The following is a 16,012-nucleotide window of genomic DNA, read 5'->3' as shown; positions in this document are numbered from 1 at the left end:
GAATCACAGTGCATATTAACTCATTTTTCCCCCTTCATGGACGTTTAGGCTGCTGCCATTGGTTTCCGATTTGCCAACTGAGTGGTACAGTGTCTGTGTTAAGTAGTGAGGGGTGAACCACAAATCTGAGCATTTTTCATTAGTCTCACACAAGCGTGCTAAACTTGAGGAATGTTGCTCATAATTTTAATATTAACAGAATTACAGAAACACCTGTCAGTGGCTGAGAATCTTTTTTTGCACAGTAATCTTAAAGAAAATATGTACCATGCACAAACTCTAGAAAATGCATGCTTTCGTTTTTAAGCATGAAATTTAGGTGTTTGCTGAGGTCCTTGCATCTTTACGGTGCTAGTTATGTGTGAAGGGTGCAAGGACTAACTAAACTACTTAACCTTCTTTGCCTAAAACCACAAGCCTGTTATTCACAAACATTTGGAAAAAAAAAAGGCTATACCATCCATGGTTTGTCTTTCTTACATAATATAAGCCACTAGCTTTTTTATTTTGCAAGGTTTGATTTTTATTTTTTTCAGAGCAAGAATTACAACTGTACTGAATTCTGATAATCTGTATGCTGTTGGCTGATACCTATCCTTTGTAATTTATTATGAAGTCATAGTTTAGAATTCTTAATAGATATATGCATGTCCTTTTTCCTCCTGAAGTTGCAGGTCATGCCAACACAACAGCTGTAACTTTCTACTGAAGTGTTAATGTATAATAAGAATGAAAAATATTTATTTTTTTCTCTTGTAAATTGACAATGAGAACAATAGTGTGTACTATATTCTTTATATACAGTCATGGCTACATAGAACTGATTGTACAAAGAGTAAAGCCATTACAGATACATGCTTGAGCCTGCACCACTGAGCAGTTTGGAACAAACAGCTTGTTTCAACTTGCCTTGTACATTTTAGTATTTAAAGTTTGTCCTGCACAAACAGCACAGTCATGATTAGGTATCTGGAAGCTGTCTTTTATTAAAAAAAAAAAAAAAAAAAAAGAGTCCAAGTGTGTGAGCTGTGTTTTTGGGAAGGAGGGAGGGAAGCAGCTCAAAACCCAATTCTTGACATCAACAACTTTCGCCTGTAGCTGTTACATGACAGAGCAAGTCCAGATTCCTCACTTGTCAATGTGTGTGATTAATTTGCAGTTGTTTATAATTGTGTGCCCACCCAGAACTTCTTTTGAAGGGTTTTGAGGGCTTTCCCAACTAAGCAGCTGTGGAAGCTGCTCTTTTCTTGCATGGCAGCAGGTCACTAAGGTAAGTGTATGCATGCATGGAAAGGCAGCTGTTACTCTTCCACTGGGCCAGAGTGTAAATCAGTCTGATTTATGTTTTATGCTTCCAAGTCCTCCAAAAGCTTAATCCTTTTTGACTCTCCTGCAGTTCACAGACATCAAAACAAAATAGGTAAGGATAGTGGCTTTGTTGGAAGCACCTCCGTTTTCCAGGGTGTTTGAGTGTGGACAACCACCTTCAGACAAAAACATGCTCAGCACCCACGATTTCAATAACTGAAGTTGCTCTCTGCTTCCGGAAGTGTTGGCCTTGACCACTGGAGTCACATTCACCCAGGACATTCCTGGGCTGGTGCTGCAGTGTGCTCTGATGGTGTTTGCTGTTCCTCTGGTGGCTGAGAGAAATAAATACAGAGAAATAAAAAGCAGGAAACTCCCTCCCTTCAGACTGACGGAAGGGAATTAAGCAGCAAGCATTCTGAAGTCTGGATTTTCTGCTGGAATGTGTTAACCTCTGGCCGGTTAGGATCCGGCTGTATCTTAGGTGCTTGCTGGAGCCCATAGTGGGCTGGAGCATAGCTTGTTGTTCTAGCAAAGGGACTGATACATTTTTTTTGAAGTAATTGAGTTTTTAAATTAATCCAGAACTCTGTGGTAGATGAGAGAATTTCACTCTACTTTTGGAGTGAATCTCACCTTCTGGGCTCAAAGGCTGGACTACATGATTCCTGACAGCCCTGTTATGTTGTACTCTGGCTCTGTTCCCCTTAAATAAGTGAGAAGGGGGAATGATGATGAAATTGCCCAATATGACAGAGAAGTTGGGAGAGAAAAAGTTCCCTGCATGTGAGTGCTTGGACAACAAGATATTTAATTCCTGTGACAAACTTAGAATCACAGAATCATAGAATCATAGAATATTCCAGGTTGGAAGGGACCCACAAGGATCATCAAGTCCAACTCCTGGCACAGCACTGGTCTACCCAAAAGTTTAGACTGTGTGAAAAAAAAATAAATCTCAATTTCATTCAGACAGGATCTTCTGTGAAGCTATTTTATTCACGATTGCAATGGTGGGCGTCCTGTCAGTCAGGAGTGCAGTTTAGTAAACAAATCATCACCTTTTACTCCCTATCACCCGATGCCTGATCACCTCCCCTGTTTCCTCATTGGCTGAGTACTACAGGCTCACAAGCTACTCAACACTCTTCTATGCCATATATGTACAATTTTTCCTTTTTTCAACCCTTTAATTTCTCCTTTCTTATGTTTTGAGAACTTGTGATCTTTATTTTACTGTTCTCACACTGCTCATCCTCTTTTTCTCAAGCTTCTGCCTTATTTTGGAACAGTGAAGCCTTCTGCTGTCCTCTTACCTACTTAGCATTTCTCCTTGTTATGACTACACAGCTACCTTGGAATAAAGAAGAAAAATTCTCTGCTGCAAAAACACAACTTTGTTTCTCACGCATGTGACTAAGTGCACAGTCCAATCTCTTCTTAAATTCAGACAGGCTTGGTGCAGTGACTACTTCACTGGGGAGCCTGTTCCAGTGCGCAACCACCCTCTCGGTGAAGAACCTCCTCCTGATGTCCAGTCTGAACTTCCCCTGCCTCAGCTTAACCCCATCCCCACGGGTCCTGTCACTGGTGTTTACGGAGAATAGGTCACCCGCTTCTCCGCTCCCCTATGCAAGGAAGTTGTAGACTGTGATGAGGTCCCCCCTCAGCCTCCTCCTGGCTGAACAGGCCCAGTGACCTCAGCTGCTCCTCATATGTCTTCCCCTCCAGGCCCTTCATCTTCGTCGCCCTCTTCTGGGCACTCTCCAACAGTTTCACATCCTTTTTGTACTGTGGTGCCCAGAACTACACACAGTGCTGGAGGTGAGGCTGCACAGAGCAGAGCGGGACAATCCCTTCCCTCGACCGACTGGCAGTGCCATGCTTGATGCACCCCAGGGTATGGTTGGCCCTCCTGGCTGCTGCCAGGACACACTGCTAGCTCGTGTTCAACTTGCTATCAATCACGACCCCCAGATCCCTCTCTGCAGGGCTGCACTCCAGCGTCTCATCGCCCAGTCTGTACGTGTAGCCAGGGTTGCCGTGTCCCAGGTGCAGGACCCGGCACTTGCTTTTGTTAAACTTCATGAGGATGGTGATTACCCAGCTCTCCAATCTGCCCAGATCTCTCGGCAAGGCCTTTCCACCTTCATCCGAGTCCACAACTCCTCCAAGTTTGGTGTTGTTGGCAAATTTGCTCAAAACACCTTCTAGTCCCACATCCAAATCGTTTATAAAAATATTGAAGAGGAGTGACCCTAAAATGGAGCCTTGAGGGGACCCCACTAGTGACCACTTCTGGTAAGGTTGAGACAAGGACAGGTGTGGGGAAGGGAGCTAACTTGTGTGTTGGATGTGTGGGAGGAGTGAAGCGCATCCACCTTCACACCCAGCTCTTCTCTTGGCCAGGAGGACAAAATTTGTCCTTTGCAAACCTCTGCTGCAGTAGCGGTGTAAGCAGAAGATTTGTTCCTGGCACGGTGGCTTACCCAGCAGCTAATGATGCGGTGGTGTTACCTGCTGCTGACTGATGTATTGGTGCTTGCCCTGTGTGCAGATCCCTTGTATTTGCGTTTGCATTGACTATTCCTTGTATTTCAAACCACTGTCCCCCAGGTGAACTATTGCAGGTGCTTCTGGAAGTGACAGCATTTACATCCACTTGTCCTTTGTTGTTTGTACTTGGATGCCAACAAAACAGTGACCTCTCACGCAGTTCCTGTTTGTTTTGTAGGGGTATGTCTGTAAGCAGTTAACGTGACATTTATTTTGGACCAGGCTCAGTATTTCAGCTGACAGAAGCAAAACTCTCTGCTTGCCAGTCTTGTGTGCACCTGTTTTGTAGCATTTTCCATGTGAGAGGCGTGGCTTGGTTTCTGGCTGATGATTTAACAAATGAACAGATAATCACTGGCATAATATAAAATAACATAAGACAAATAGAACATAGACAAGGAGTCCATCTCTTTACATTACCACTCATAATGGGTTTGTCTGGCCCACATTAAAAACAGCTGTACTGGGGATGCCAAACCCTCTTCATTTGATCTTCCCTAGTGCTCTTAGATTTTACTGAATTTTAACCTGAATCCCCATTGCTACACCTCAAGGCCATGATTTCCTAACTTACTCTCTGGAAGCAGCAACCATGTTCCTGCTGTCCTCTTGTGGGCAGATTTATATTTTCCTTTTGATTTATTTTATTTAGGCTAAATAGCGTCCTGAAAGTGAAAACAGTAGACCAGGGTTTGGTTCCAGCCCCGTAATACATCCCTCTTGGTTTGGACAGGCACAGCCCGAAGTCTTTCAATAGCATTTTAAAGTTTCAATAGCATTTTAAACACCGATGGTGTGCAGCCTGTTCCTGCTGATCCTCTCTTTGCCTGCTCACTTGTGCAGAAAAATTTGGGTGGCTTTGGTGCTTTTGGACTGCAGAGACAGGGGGTCGAGGATGCTGCAGCATGTAAGGTTGTCGGTGCTGGGCCTGAACTGACGTCGTGCCATTTGTTCCTGAGCCTGGGCTAGAGATCATACAGTCTTCTGCTGAAGTACATGGAGCAATAGCTGCACTGGAACATTTGATCATCTCGCATTTGATCATCTCGCTAAGGATTAAAAGGGAGGTGACGCTCCAGTGATGTGCCCTGGTGGCACAGGGGTCACACCAGCTTTCAAGAACATGTTTATGATTACGTTGACATAAAAAACTGTTCTGCTCGCTGTAACGTGTCAACAGCGCTGGAATAGGAAGTTGAAACAATTCCACTTCTTTTTGGTACTTCTGCCCTCCCCGAGCTCGTGTTGCCGGTCCCTCGGCCTGCCCCCTGGGCGGGGGCGGCCCGAAATGGCGGCGGGGGCGGGCCAAGATGGCGGCGGGCGGGCGGTTCTTCTGCACGGCGGGACGCGGCCTCGAGCCCTTCCTGGCCCGGGAGGTGAGGGCGAGGCTCGGAGCCACCGAGGTGAGAAAGGGTCCTCGTTCGCTGCGAGTGCGTGCTATTTTAAATGTATCGTGAGGTAAAATTAAATATTTCGTGTTGTGTTCGCCAAGGAGTTGATGGGGAGTAAAACCGTGACAGGACACCAGGGAAACGCCGACTCGTAGAGGCAATAAAAGGGTTTATTTCACGAAATCGCGCCCCGCAGCCCTGAGGGCTGTGTTGACCAACATCTCCGTCCCTTCGCCACCTTCGCTGTGCTTTGCCGTGCTCTTCTCGGTGCGAAGACGTGGTGGGGCACACGGTGGTGGTGTTGAGCTGCTGAAGTGCTCACAGGAAATATTTCTCTTTTCCCCGTTCCCTGAAGGTGGACTATGTGTCGGGAAAAGTCTTCTTCACCGCTGACGCGGAGCCGAGCGAGCTGAAGAAAATCAAGTCTGGAGAGAGGTTGTTCTTGCTGATCAAGAAACACGGCCCGCTGCCCGTTTCAGGAAATAAAGGTACTGCGCGAACCGTTCCCCTTCTAAAACTAACATCCGATCGATTTCATCACCTGTAACACTAACTGAGAAGAATAAACTCAGAAGTCGTGTTTTTTTGTTTGTTTGTTTTTGTTTCTACCCAACTATGCTTTCAAATATGTTTTTCTGTGCTGAAAACAGCTTAAAAATGTTTTAAATACATGTCCTACCAGCTGACATCCTGCTGGCATAGTACACACGTATATATGTATAACAGCACTCCCACACCAAAAAAATTAACGAAACTGAAGTCTGGTTCTGGACCCCTTGTATGTATTTTAACTGTGAGGTGTTTTTTTTTTTTTTTTTAAGGTGATGTGGATCCATACATATTGTGCATCACTTAACTGTTCATTATGCAGATTTCTGGTGAATTTCAAGTACTCCTGTCATGTTCTCTATCAGAGTTGAAATAAGAATATCGAGTAAGATGGATTGATACTTGTATGGGGGTAGGATTTTATTTGAAAGATTACAAGAGGCCTTTGGCTGTAAGGATCAAATTTAATTATGATTATGAAATTTAAAATGAGAAATAGAAATACTTAAATGTTTTTCCCTGACCAGAGTCAAGACATATGAATTGGCCTCTGTATTTCTTGTGCCTCTCTTGTAGTAGCTAAGTCAGCAGGATGGCCTACAGGTAGGTGTAAGTTTAGGTGTGCATTGGAGACTTTCTAGGATTGAAGGCAGAGTAAGTAATAGCAAGGATATATATATAATTTTTTAAATAAAAGAATAAACTTGCGACTTTTGTTCTGAGCTGAATCAAAGTGATTCATGTTCATGTCTGTCAATCCTGAAAAGTGTTCTGAATTTCTAATCCTAGACCAAGTTTTTTCCTGGACTAAGAGGAAGATGATATGGTATGTTGGGAATGACTCTGAGGTAGTCTGGTTTTCTAGAGCTGCTGAACTGCAGAATTCAAGCCCTGCAAAAGTTATTCTTGGTTCTGCAAAGCTTGCAATCAGATGGATGTGTGGGTCTTCAGCTGATAGGGTTTGTGGGTGTTGAGAGCTTGGCTACGTCTGTGATGTATACTGCTGCAGTTCCTGGATTCACACGTTATCGAGATCCAAACCAAGTCTCTGACAGATGTTCTCATTCTGTGGGAACATCAAATGCTGAGATTGAACTACTTAACCTGAAACTAGTTTTTTCTTCCAGGGAAAATGCTGCATGAAATTAGAAGTCTTGTCATTCAAGAACCAAAGGATTGTCTGGATGTTATTGCTACTTGGAAAAACCTTCATGGTTGTGAGGAGAAAAAAGATGGTGTCTCTCAGGAAAACCCATCACCTTGCAAGAGAAAATCAGAAGAAGAGATGAATGTTGTAACTAAAAGACAGAAAACAGAGCAAGTAAGAGAGATTGTGTCTGAGGAACGTCAAGCAGGAGCTGGAGAGAACGGTATAGTACCAGACAGGAAGAGTGGTGAGGAAGGCCAAACTGAAACCAAGGCTTCTTTAGAAGACTCTTCCAAAAGCAGTGGAGAGAATCCTGTTGAGAATGAGAAGCATAGCTTCAGCTTCCGAGTTTCTTGTCGCTGTAGTGGAGCAATTGCCAAAATACTTACTTCACAGGTGTGCTAAACTGTGTTTTAAAAGAATTTAGTGAAAGTGAAAGGAGGCGTGTGGTTTATTTGCAATTTGATTTGTGTTTTGTGTGTTTTGGAACAACAAACCGGTCTAAACTTGTTTTCTTAAAAAAAAAAAAAAAAAAAAAATTAAAAACCTGCATTTACATGAAGCAAGTGGAAATGTAAGCACTGTTTTTAATTTCAAGGCACAGTTACCCTGAATAGTTTTTCGAATCAATGTCTTTTAATGAGAACAAGCGAAGGTAGGAGGTTGAGGAGCTGGGCAGGTGAAACGTAGTAGAGCCTGAAAAGCAACCTGTGAGTAGCTTGCAGCTACTTGAAGGGTCGTAGCAAGGACAGCGGAGCCACGCTCCTCTCAGTTGAGGCAGACAGCATAACAAGCGGCAAAAGCCAGAACCTGCAGCTTGGAAGGGCACTCTTTTGGGTATCATGAAGAACTTCCCAGGAGGGTGGTGTGCAGCTCTGGGACACATCCTGAAGCGTGGATCTTGGTCCTTGGGGTGTCAGCACTCAGCCTTGAAGAGCCCCAACCATTCTGAGAGTGGTGGTCTAGACATCTCTAGAGGTCCTTTCTGTCCAATGCTGTTCTCATCTGCGTTGTATTTTTACCATGAAGAAACTGGAAGAAATGTGTAGCTGCAGTTTATTTAGGTTTCTCTTACTAGAAAATATATATTATTTTTTTTTCTCTACTAAAGCTAGTATCTTGAGAAGATGAGACATACGAGTCTGCCAACACCAGTGTTTGTTTAAATTGGTGCTGTGCATTTGAATCCTTATGCTGAAGGTGCAACTTTCCGGAGGTCATAAAAGCATTAAAACTGAGAGTTTCAGTTACGCATTGACAGGTTTTTCTTTAGGTGATCTAATTTACAGCCATCAGAAATACTTTGCATGTGATACATAGTTCTAAAATGATTACAGCTGTTTGTTTTACCTTGGGTAGGACTTGAACTTCAGCCTCCCACACTCCAAGTGAGCAATAGTCATGTTGTCCTGAGGTGTGTTTGCTCTGTGTTTCTATCACTCTGTCCTGGTACACCTCTTCTGGTCTTTGTATAAGTTGTTCTCTAGCAATAAAAAATGAATCTTTTTTTTCCCAGGTACCTATGAGGGTTGTGTAATCAAAGATGTGATCTATAGTTTACTTAATTCCTTTATTTTTACTACCTGTTACTGGTCTTTCCCTTCACAGGAGATTGGAAGAGCAATTGGCATAGCGCTCATGAAGCAGTTTAGATGGCGGGCTGATCTGCGGAACCCTGATCTAGAGGTAGTGGCTCTTGTCTGCCAGGTGGCCTGTTGCTACTTCCAGAATTGCCCCTATATATATATATATATATATATATATATTGCCCCTATATATATATAAACATATATGTTTATATATGTCTGCCTTCCATGTAAAACACTCTTTACTGGCACTGCTTTTTTCTAGGAAAAAAAAAAAAAAATAGCTGAGTGCAAGTATACAGTGAACAATCTTCTGCTTAGAGTAAGTGGTTTTGTAGTTAAAAATATCAAGAAAATACTTCCTGGAGAAATTGAAGTGCTTGCTGATGGATTCCTGACTGACAAATCCCTTCCTAATTTGCTTAAATCTTAAATAGTCTTTAAACTGGCATTCAGATTATCAAGTGTGATTTCTTCCAAATAATCATAAACTTGTAGAGCATATATTTTTGTTCTTAGATCATATGATCAGAAGTTCATAGAAATATCTTCTCTGTCTGGTTTAAATGAGTTTAAGCTATTGGCGTCTCAAGTTGAGATATTTTAATGTTATTTTTCCCTCTTTCAGATCTTTGTACATCTTAATGACATTCACTCAGTCGTGGGGATTCCTCTTTTCAGGTAAGCATTCACATCACCAGATCTGTTTGGGCAGTACCAGAACAGGCATAATTTCTAAGTAGTCTTGCTGTCCACTGTATTTATCTTCTGGATTAACATTCACTGGACTGTTGCATTTGTCTTGTGGTGTGCCTGAAGTTAACCTGAGCACATATTTGGTGAGTGGCTAAAAGCAGACTGTGGTTTCTGGTTATCTACAGATCTGGGAAGTTCAGTTGTTTTGGTATTCTATATAAAATAAGCTTTTCTATGTTGTTGTACCATTATCTTACACTGAGTTTTGCTGTCCACAGGCTTCCATTGGCAAACAGAGAGTATATCAAAACAGCAGGACTGCGGTCAACGATTGCGTGGGCCATGGCATCTCTGGCTGAAATCAGTGTAAGTGAATGGTCGTGGCAAAGGTATAGAGTCCTGAGTGAGTCTTTTGCTGCTCATCAGGGCTGAAGCTGGAAGCTTTGAAGCAGCGTGGTGATTTTAATTCTTCATGCTTTAATCCATATGGACAGAGCTGGAAAATTCTGTGTGGTTAGAGTGCACTGTCACCTGGTGTTCAACCTCATCTTCTTTAGTCTGAGGGCCTTCTGAGGATAGTTACTACTTTTTGTACAGATACACGGTAAAATTGCAGGGGTTTTGTCACTGTCCAAATGTTGAAGCTTGTCTGGGGTTGTTCTCCCAAGTCAAAGCAGAAGCCAGTGTGATATTTTCCACAGGTTAATTTGGTACCAGTATCTGTCTGTCGTCTAGTCATATTTTTCTTCCTAAATGTCACCTCAAGACTAGATGCAGTGATGCATTGTCTTTAGTAAAGCCATTTATGCTTTTTTCCGATATTGTCATACTTCTGTACTGTATCATCTGCAAGTTTGGTTTGATAAAGCAGTGACTGTTTTTACCCGCTTTGGATTCAGCGGGACTGTGCAGGTGATCAGTCTGTGACTGAGTATGCTTTGTGTTGAGGGAGGAGCCTATCTTGTCTGGGATGCAATGACCCCTTTCTTTTTGTAGGCAGGTGACTTTGTGCTAGATCCCATGTGTGGGCTAGGAACAATCTTGCTGGAAGCTGCCACAGAGTGGCCCGTAAGTATCGCAGTCATAACAGGTAGGAGCTTTGCAAGATTTCTTGTACTTGCTGGAACCAAATGTACTTGCTGGAACCAAAATGATCTTTATAGACAGCTCCTAAAAGTGCTTTAGTTCAGACATTCCTCCCCAGGAATGCAAAATGAAGTCCTGCATACCTGTGTGAGTGGGTGCTGGGAGCCCTGTGTTGATAGTGCAGGGTTTGTGTGAGGCAACCTTGGGCTTTCTTTTAAAAATGCCTGGGCTTATCCTGGAAGTGGAGGTGTCAGTGTGACAGTACAGTGAACTTTCAGTATTAGAAAACTATTAGGCAGTGAGGCTGTTTGTAGACAGCTGGAATCTGCTGTGAGGACATAGCCTCTATGTTTCTGTGAAATAAAGGTGTCTTGAGTAGCTCAGAACACAAAAGCAGTGAAGATAGCACAAAATTCCCCATTGCTCTGTCGTCTTAATCTATGTATTGCTCTGCGTAAGAGCAGCAGATCTCGAAGCAAGTGGTTTGTCTTAAAGGAGCTGTGGAACAAGGCAATTTTGTGAAGGTTTTATTAAATAAATGTGTTAACTATTTTTTTTTTCTTTTTCCCTGAACAGGAAGCCTGTTACTGGGGCACAGATATAAGTGATTCACAATTAGAGGGTGCAGATGTGAATATTAAGACTGCAGGTTTGATGGATAAGATTGAGTTACTTAAAGCTTCTGTGAAAGGTACGTCTGTAAGCTTTCAAGGTGAGGCATGTTTGAAGTCTTCTGTGGTTATACAGGTAGTGTAGGTACTCTTGAGGTGGTCTGTAATAGAGCTAGCTCTAAATAAATAGCTGGCTGGTGACTGGGTAATTTTGTTCTCTCCCCCTCTGAATTTGGGCAAGAATAAGCTCAGCAGAGGACAATGAAAACAATAATTTTCAGACTTGGACAGTAACTCTGTCTTAATCTTAAATTTGCAACCACAAAACGGTCTAAGAAACATCTCCAGCCAATTTGGGTAAGACTGGCATAGGATCACAGCAGGGTTTAGGTTGGAAAGGACTGCTGGAGGTCTTTGGTCTTGTTAATCTGCTTGAAGCAGGGCTAACCCCGAAGTGGGGTTCAGTTTGCTCACCTTATCCAGTCAAGTTCTGAGCATCCTGAGGGATGAAAACCCCGCGATCTTTTCCTTTCACGTGCTGATTTTACTCGGGCCAAGCCAGCCTGGTGTGTGGCTTTTCTTCATCACCACAAGGGTGCACTGCTGTGTCATGGTCAAAACACTATTCCCAGGATGCCGCAACATCGGGAAAATACTTCAAAGACACGAGTTCCAACAGAATCCAAATGATTCTGGCTGAAAGTTGAGTAGATTGTTGGGAAAAAGAGGGGGTGGAGGGGAATTTAACATGTGGCTCCTTGCCATTAATGTGTGTTCGTTTGAACATCTGTACTAAGCAGAGTGCTTGTGAGCTCTGCTCTTAGTATGCATTTTGATTGTAAAGGTTTACTTTTGTCGAGAAGCAGCAGTTTGGAACCGTGCAGTGCCCTGCTAGGAGATTCTTGCTGTTTGGGCAAGCACAACATCAGTAACAGGAAACATTACAAGCTGAACTATGCTCTTATGGATTTGTCTGTACCCAGTCTGCATTGGGTTAGTAGCTTTGTGTTAGTAGCTGTTGGTGAGGATAAACAGAGAAGGAGCTGTCAATCTGGGTGTGTAACCTGTGAAAGAGCTGTCAGGCAGTTTGGTAAGGTGAACATGCGACGGCTGCTGGTCATTTTTCAGATGCTCAGATATAAAGACCTCCCTTTATTCTGTAGCATTGCCGTTGCCTTCAGAAAGCTTTGATGTCGTGATTTCGGATATTCCATTTGGGAAGAAGTTCAAGATCACAAAAGATGTACGATTCCTGCCAGATATTCTCCAGGAGATGGAGAGGTATGTGTGGCCTTTGATGTAAATGATGGTTTGTGATCTTAAGCGTTCAGTCAGCTCCAGATTTGCTTTATTTGAAACACTCTCCAGCGCTGTAATCGGATGCTGTGCAGGCTGTGAAAGTCTGAGTCCTTTACTCGTCGGTTAGTGGCTGTTGTGACTTGTCTCGCAAGCTGATGGGAGTGCAAGCCAACAAGGAATGAGCTTGTTGGCTGAACCATGCTCAGAAAATAATCTTTCCACAGCATGATGGTGAGAGAAAGAAGAAGGAGAAGAGGGTAACCTAGCCAAACTTAAGGCGTAGATAGGCACATAAAGCAATAATCCTTCCTCAGCTGGGGTCTGTATAAAATCACAGGCGTTCATTTTGGGTTCACAACCAAGCTTTTACCAGCCTGCCTTGGCAGGAGGGATCTCAGATGGGAAAATGATGAAAGGCATTTTCCTTTCCGGGCAGTGTACTGCAATATCCAGCTAGCCACCTGGTCTTTTAGATGTCTCCTTTCGTATCTCACTCTGTCATTTTGTGGCAGAGTTAAACCATGCTAATAGCAGGCTGCTTCTAACGGGTGGTTCAAACTATCTGCCTCCTTACTTAAGTTCTTTGCTGAAAACAAACCCTTTCTGTAGGACTGGACTTCAGTGGGTGTTGATTACACTCAGTGCAGGAATGTGGTGAGAAGATGGTGAAGAAGGTTAGATAGCTTCCCAGAATGGCAGGGTAATCTTACGCTGACCATCCCTCCTTTTGGCCTTGTTCAACATTCTTATCTTCTGGTCTCATTTCCTCTGCTGGGTCATCCTAAGCAAAATATCTCCTTGGGAAGGTGGAGGTGAGGCAGGGATCATTATCACGAGAGTCCCACCAGTAAGACCGTTCAATGCACTTGCTGTGAGCACGGCCAAGATAGTCTTTTTTTCCTCTCTCAAAGCCAAGTGTAGCATTTCCTCCTGTACTAAGAAAAACTGAGTTACAAACAATGGTTAACTTTCCTTGGTTTCCTGTGTTTGAGAGATTTCAAGGGTTAGTGGAACGTGGAAAGGACAGACCTTTTAAAGCTCTCAGAGGGAAAGGCCAGCCTCAGAATTGCCTTACCAACGTGAAAAGCTCTCTTTTCCTGTAATGGGAAGCTGTTCTTTTGCATGCTGCTGGAGGCTTAGGGCTTGTTTCTCATAGTGAGGCTCAAAAGTCCTTGGAACAACATGAAAAGCAAAAAAGCTGAGTCCATCCTCACTGCTCAACAAATGGAGAACTCCTGATGTCAGAAATGTTTGGAAGTCAATAAAGAGCCCATTTTTCCCAATCAGCAAGAGCTACAAAGACAGGGAATTTAAATTCTCTTTGGAAATGTAGCTTAGTGAGTTGAGCCATCACCCTTAACATTCTTAGGTGTTATACTGCGTGCAATTGGCATCTGAAGTATTGCTATTGTCAAGTTGTGTGCAGATGAATGAATCTGGGCAGGATGAACACCTAACCTTTATTATTATTTTTTTTTTCCTGCAATTGCCAGAATACTTCGTGTTGGAGGGACTATTGTGTTGCTCTTGAGTCAAGATCTCCGTAAGCGCATGGACAGCATTACCAAGAGTGCTGAAGACAAATCTCCTAATGCCATTTCTGATGGTGCAGGGGAAACGACCGCTGTGGAAACCTCCAGCAGTGATGGGAATTCTTCCTCCGTGGTGAAAGGTGTTGAAGAACCCTTTCTCGGCAGCAAACAGATGTGTTTTGGGTCTCTGGTGTCGGATGGCATCTATGAAGTTAGTCTTGGAAAGACAGTTGCTTTCATATACAAATACAGGAAGATCTCTGCTGCTGGGAATTAATAGCTTGTGTGCGCTGCCTAAGGTGTACCTGAATCCTGATATACTTGAAAGCAGCGTGGCAGTGAAGTGGTGGGACCCCGCTGATCCAAACCCTGTGCCATTTGTTGGCTCACCTGGCTTTGTATGGGTGAACTACGTTGTTGCTTTTCTCTTCAGTTTTTAGGAGAGGTGGAAGATACCAGCTAGAGTTTCAGATGTTTTTAATGTAAAGTACTGTAATGAGGAAGAATCCTCAAATCCTTGCTTAGGCAAAGCCTCTCAATATCGGGAGGAGTTTATTCAGGAGAGAAAGACTTCATTTGCCATACTGCAAAGATGTACATGGTAATATTACATGTAAAAGGTTTTTCACCTTCAGCAATGTTTTTCAGAAGTACTTGTGAAGAAGTCTCCACCTCGTCTTGGGGACCTGATGGAGGGCTTCACTACATGTCTTGCAATCTTGTGTCATTTTAAAGCTAGTTTGCAATGAATGTGAAAGGTCCCTATTCAGATATTTTTGGAGTGGAAAATAAATTATTTTTTGTATTAATTCCTAGCACGTGTCAATTGGGTGAGCTTTAGCTTTTTAGTGGGAAGATTTCTTTCTATAAAAATAATGCTTTTCCTTGCTTAATAATGCTGCTCTAAGGGCACAGTGTGGCAGAAGAAAAAGCTTGCAGACTGAGCAAACAATTAGAGCAGACTTCTCTCTGCAGAGAATCGTATGGAAAAATTTTCCTGAAAAGGGAGAGGTCCTAATTCTTTCAGTCTATGCAAAAGGTATTTTGGGGGTGATAGTCCAATGCAAAGCTTTCCCATGGTTGCTGAGCTGACAGTGAGGTATTTCTATAGAGAGTTATTGTAAATTGCTTTCAGATGGTATCTTGGACGAGCACTTGCAACTTGGCAAGCTGGGATGGACTCAGGCATTGTGTTCCCTAGCTGTGAGGAGTATGGAGATACAATTAGAAGTGTCTGTCTGGGTTTTCTATGTTTTTTTTTTTTTTTTCTTCTTCTGGTACATTTGCTGGGAAAGGGAAAAAAAAAGTTGACTCTTCATGGTTAATTGCACTTGAGGAGAATAAATCTTACTGTTGTTGAGAGCTGCTTGTGCAGCTTGTGTCTTGTCTCAGCTCAAACCTCCCAGCCTGGCTGAATGCAGGGGGTTATGTTACCCCACGAGCAGAGCTCTGCTCATCTCCTCCTCGAACGCTGTGAGGTCCCGCTTCTCAAGTTGGCTGCCACCCCTCTGGGTGGAGGTTCTGCCTTCTGCCATGACAGCCACCCCCAGTTCAGTGGCACCCATGGATATTTCTGCTCTTCACCCAAGGTGGAAACAATTTTTTTTTCATTAAACCTTCTCAGTGTTATATTAGATGCATAAACCATTTTGAGAGAACATTTCTGTACTCGTCTGCTTATGGCAAGACAAACACACAAGCAGGTAAGATCTGGCTCTAGCAGAACCTGACAGTGTTTGCTGAGAAACTGCTCTGTGCTCAGGGGTACGGCCAGGCATAGAGATATGGGCAGGACTAGCCCCAGAGCTGTGCTTAGCGCTGATGCTGGTTTGTCTTGTCATTGCTTCCTGGTATACTGATTGCTTTCAGACCAATTTTCTGATCTTGTTGGGTGTTGGTCTCCTTTATATGGCTGTGTTTCTTTTCCTAATTTCCCCTGACTTTCTCTGTTATCTTTTAATTGATGGTTCTTCCATGAAGCTGATGCTTCTCTGTTCCACCACTCTTCTCTTTCACTTCCCCTTCTTTCCTCTCCCACCCTTCTGCTCTTCAAACAACCTTTCCTTCTCTCACTTTCCCCTTCTTCTCTTCCAAACCCTGTGCCTACAACATTCACCCCTATCATTTCTTTCTGTGTTCATCTTGTGTTACCCAACCTGACTACTTCTGATTGCTCAGCTCCTTCAGCAGCATCTGCTCGGTTCCTGACAGCCTGTGGCCTCTGCGAGGCAGCCTGAGGGACCTTACGGGT

General features: G+C 43.3%; 1 protein-coding gene across 1 annotated transcript; it reads left to right on the top strand.

Annotated features, from left to right (window-relative positions):
• Positions 1–5,133: 5,133 nt before the first annotated feature.
• THUMPD2 (THUMP domain containing 2) lies at positions 5,134–14,576 on the top strand. Its single transcript, XM_035321680.1, has 10 exons — positions 5,134–5,267; positions 5,611–5,743; positions 6,932–7,347; positions 8,560–8,637; positions 9,166–9,218; positions 9,512–9,599; positions 10,230–10,301; positions 10,896–11,010; positions 12,094–12,211; positions 13,723–14,576. The coding sequence occupies exons 1-10, from the start codon at positions 5,175–5,177 to the stop codon at positions 14,036–14,038; spliced, it is 1,482 nt and encodes a 493-aa protein (XP_035177571.1). The 5' UTR covers positions 5,134–5,174; the 3' UTR covers positions 14,039–14,576.
• The last annotated feature ends 1,436 nt before the right edge of the window (positions 14,577–16,012 follow it).

The sequence above is a fragment of the Oxyura jamaicensis genome, chromosome 3 (assembly GCF_011077185.1).
Source record: "Oxyura jamaicensis isolate SHBP4307 breed ruddy duck chromosome 3, BPBGC_Ojam_1.0, whole genome shotgun sequence".
Taxonomy (NCBI): domain Eukaryota; kingdom Metazoa; phylum Chordata; class Aves; order Anseriformes; family Anatidae; genus Oxyura; species Oxyura jamaicensis.
The sequence above is the reverse complement of the archived record's forward strand: the minus strand, read 5'-3'. Positions and strand labels throughout refer to the sequence as shown.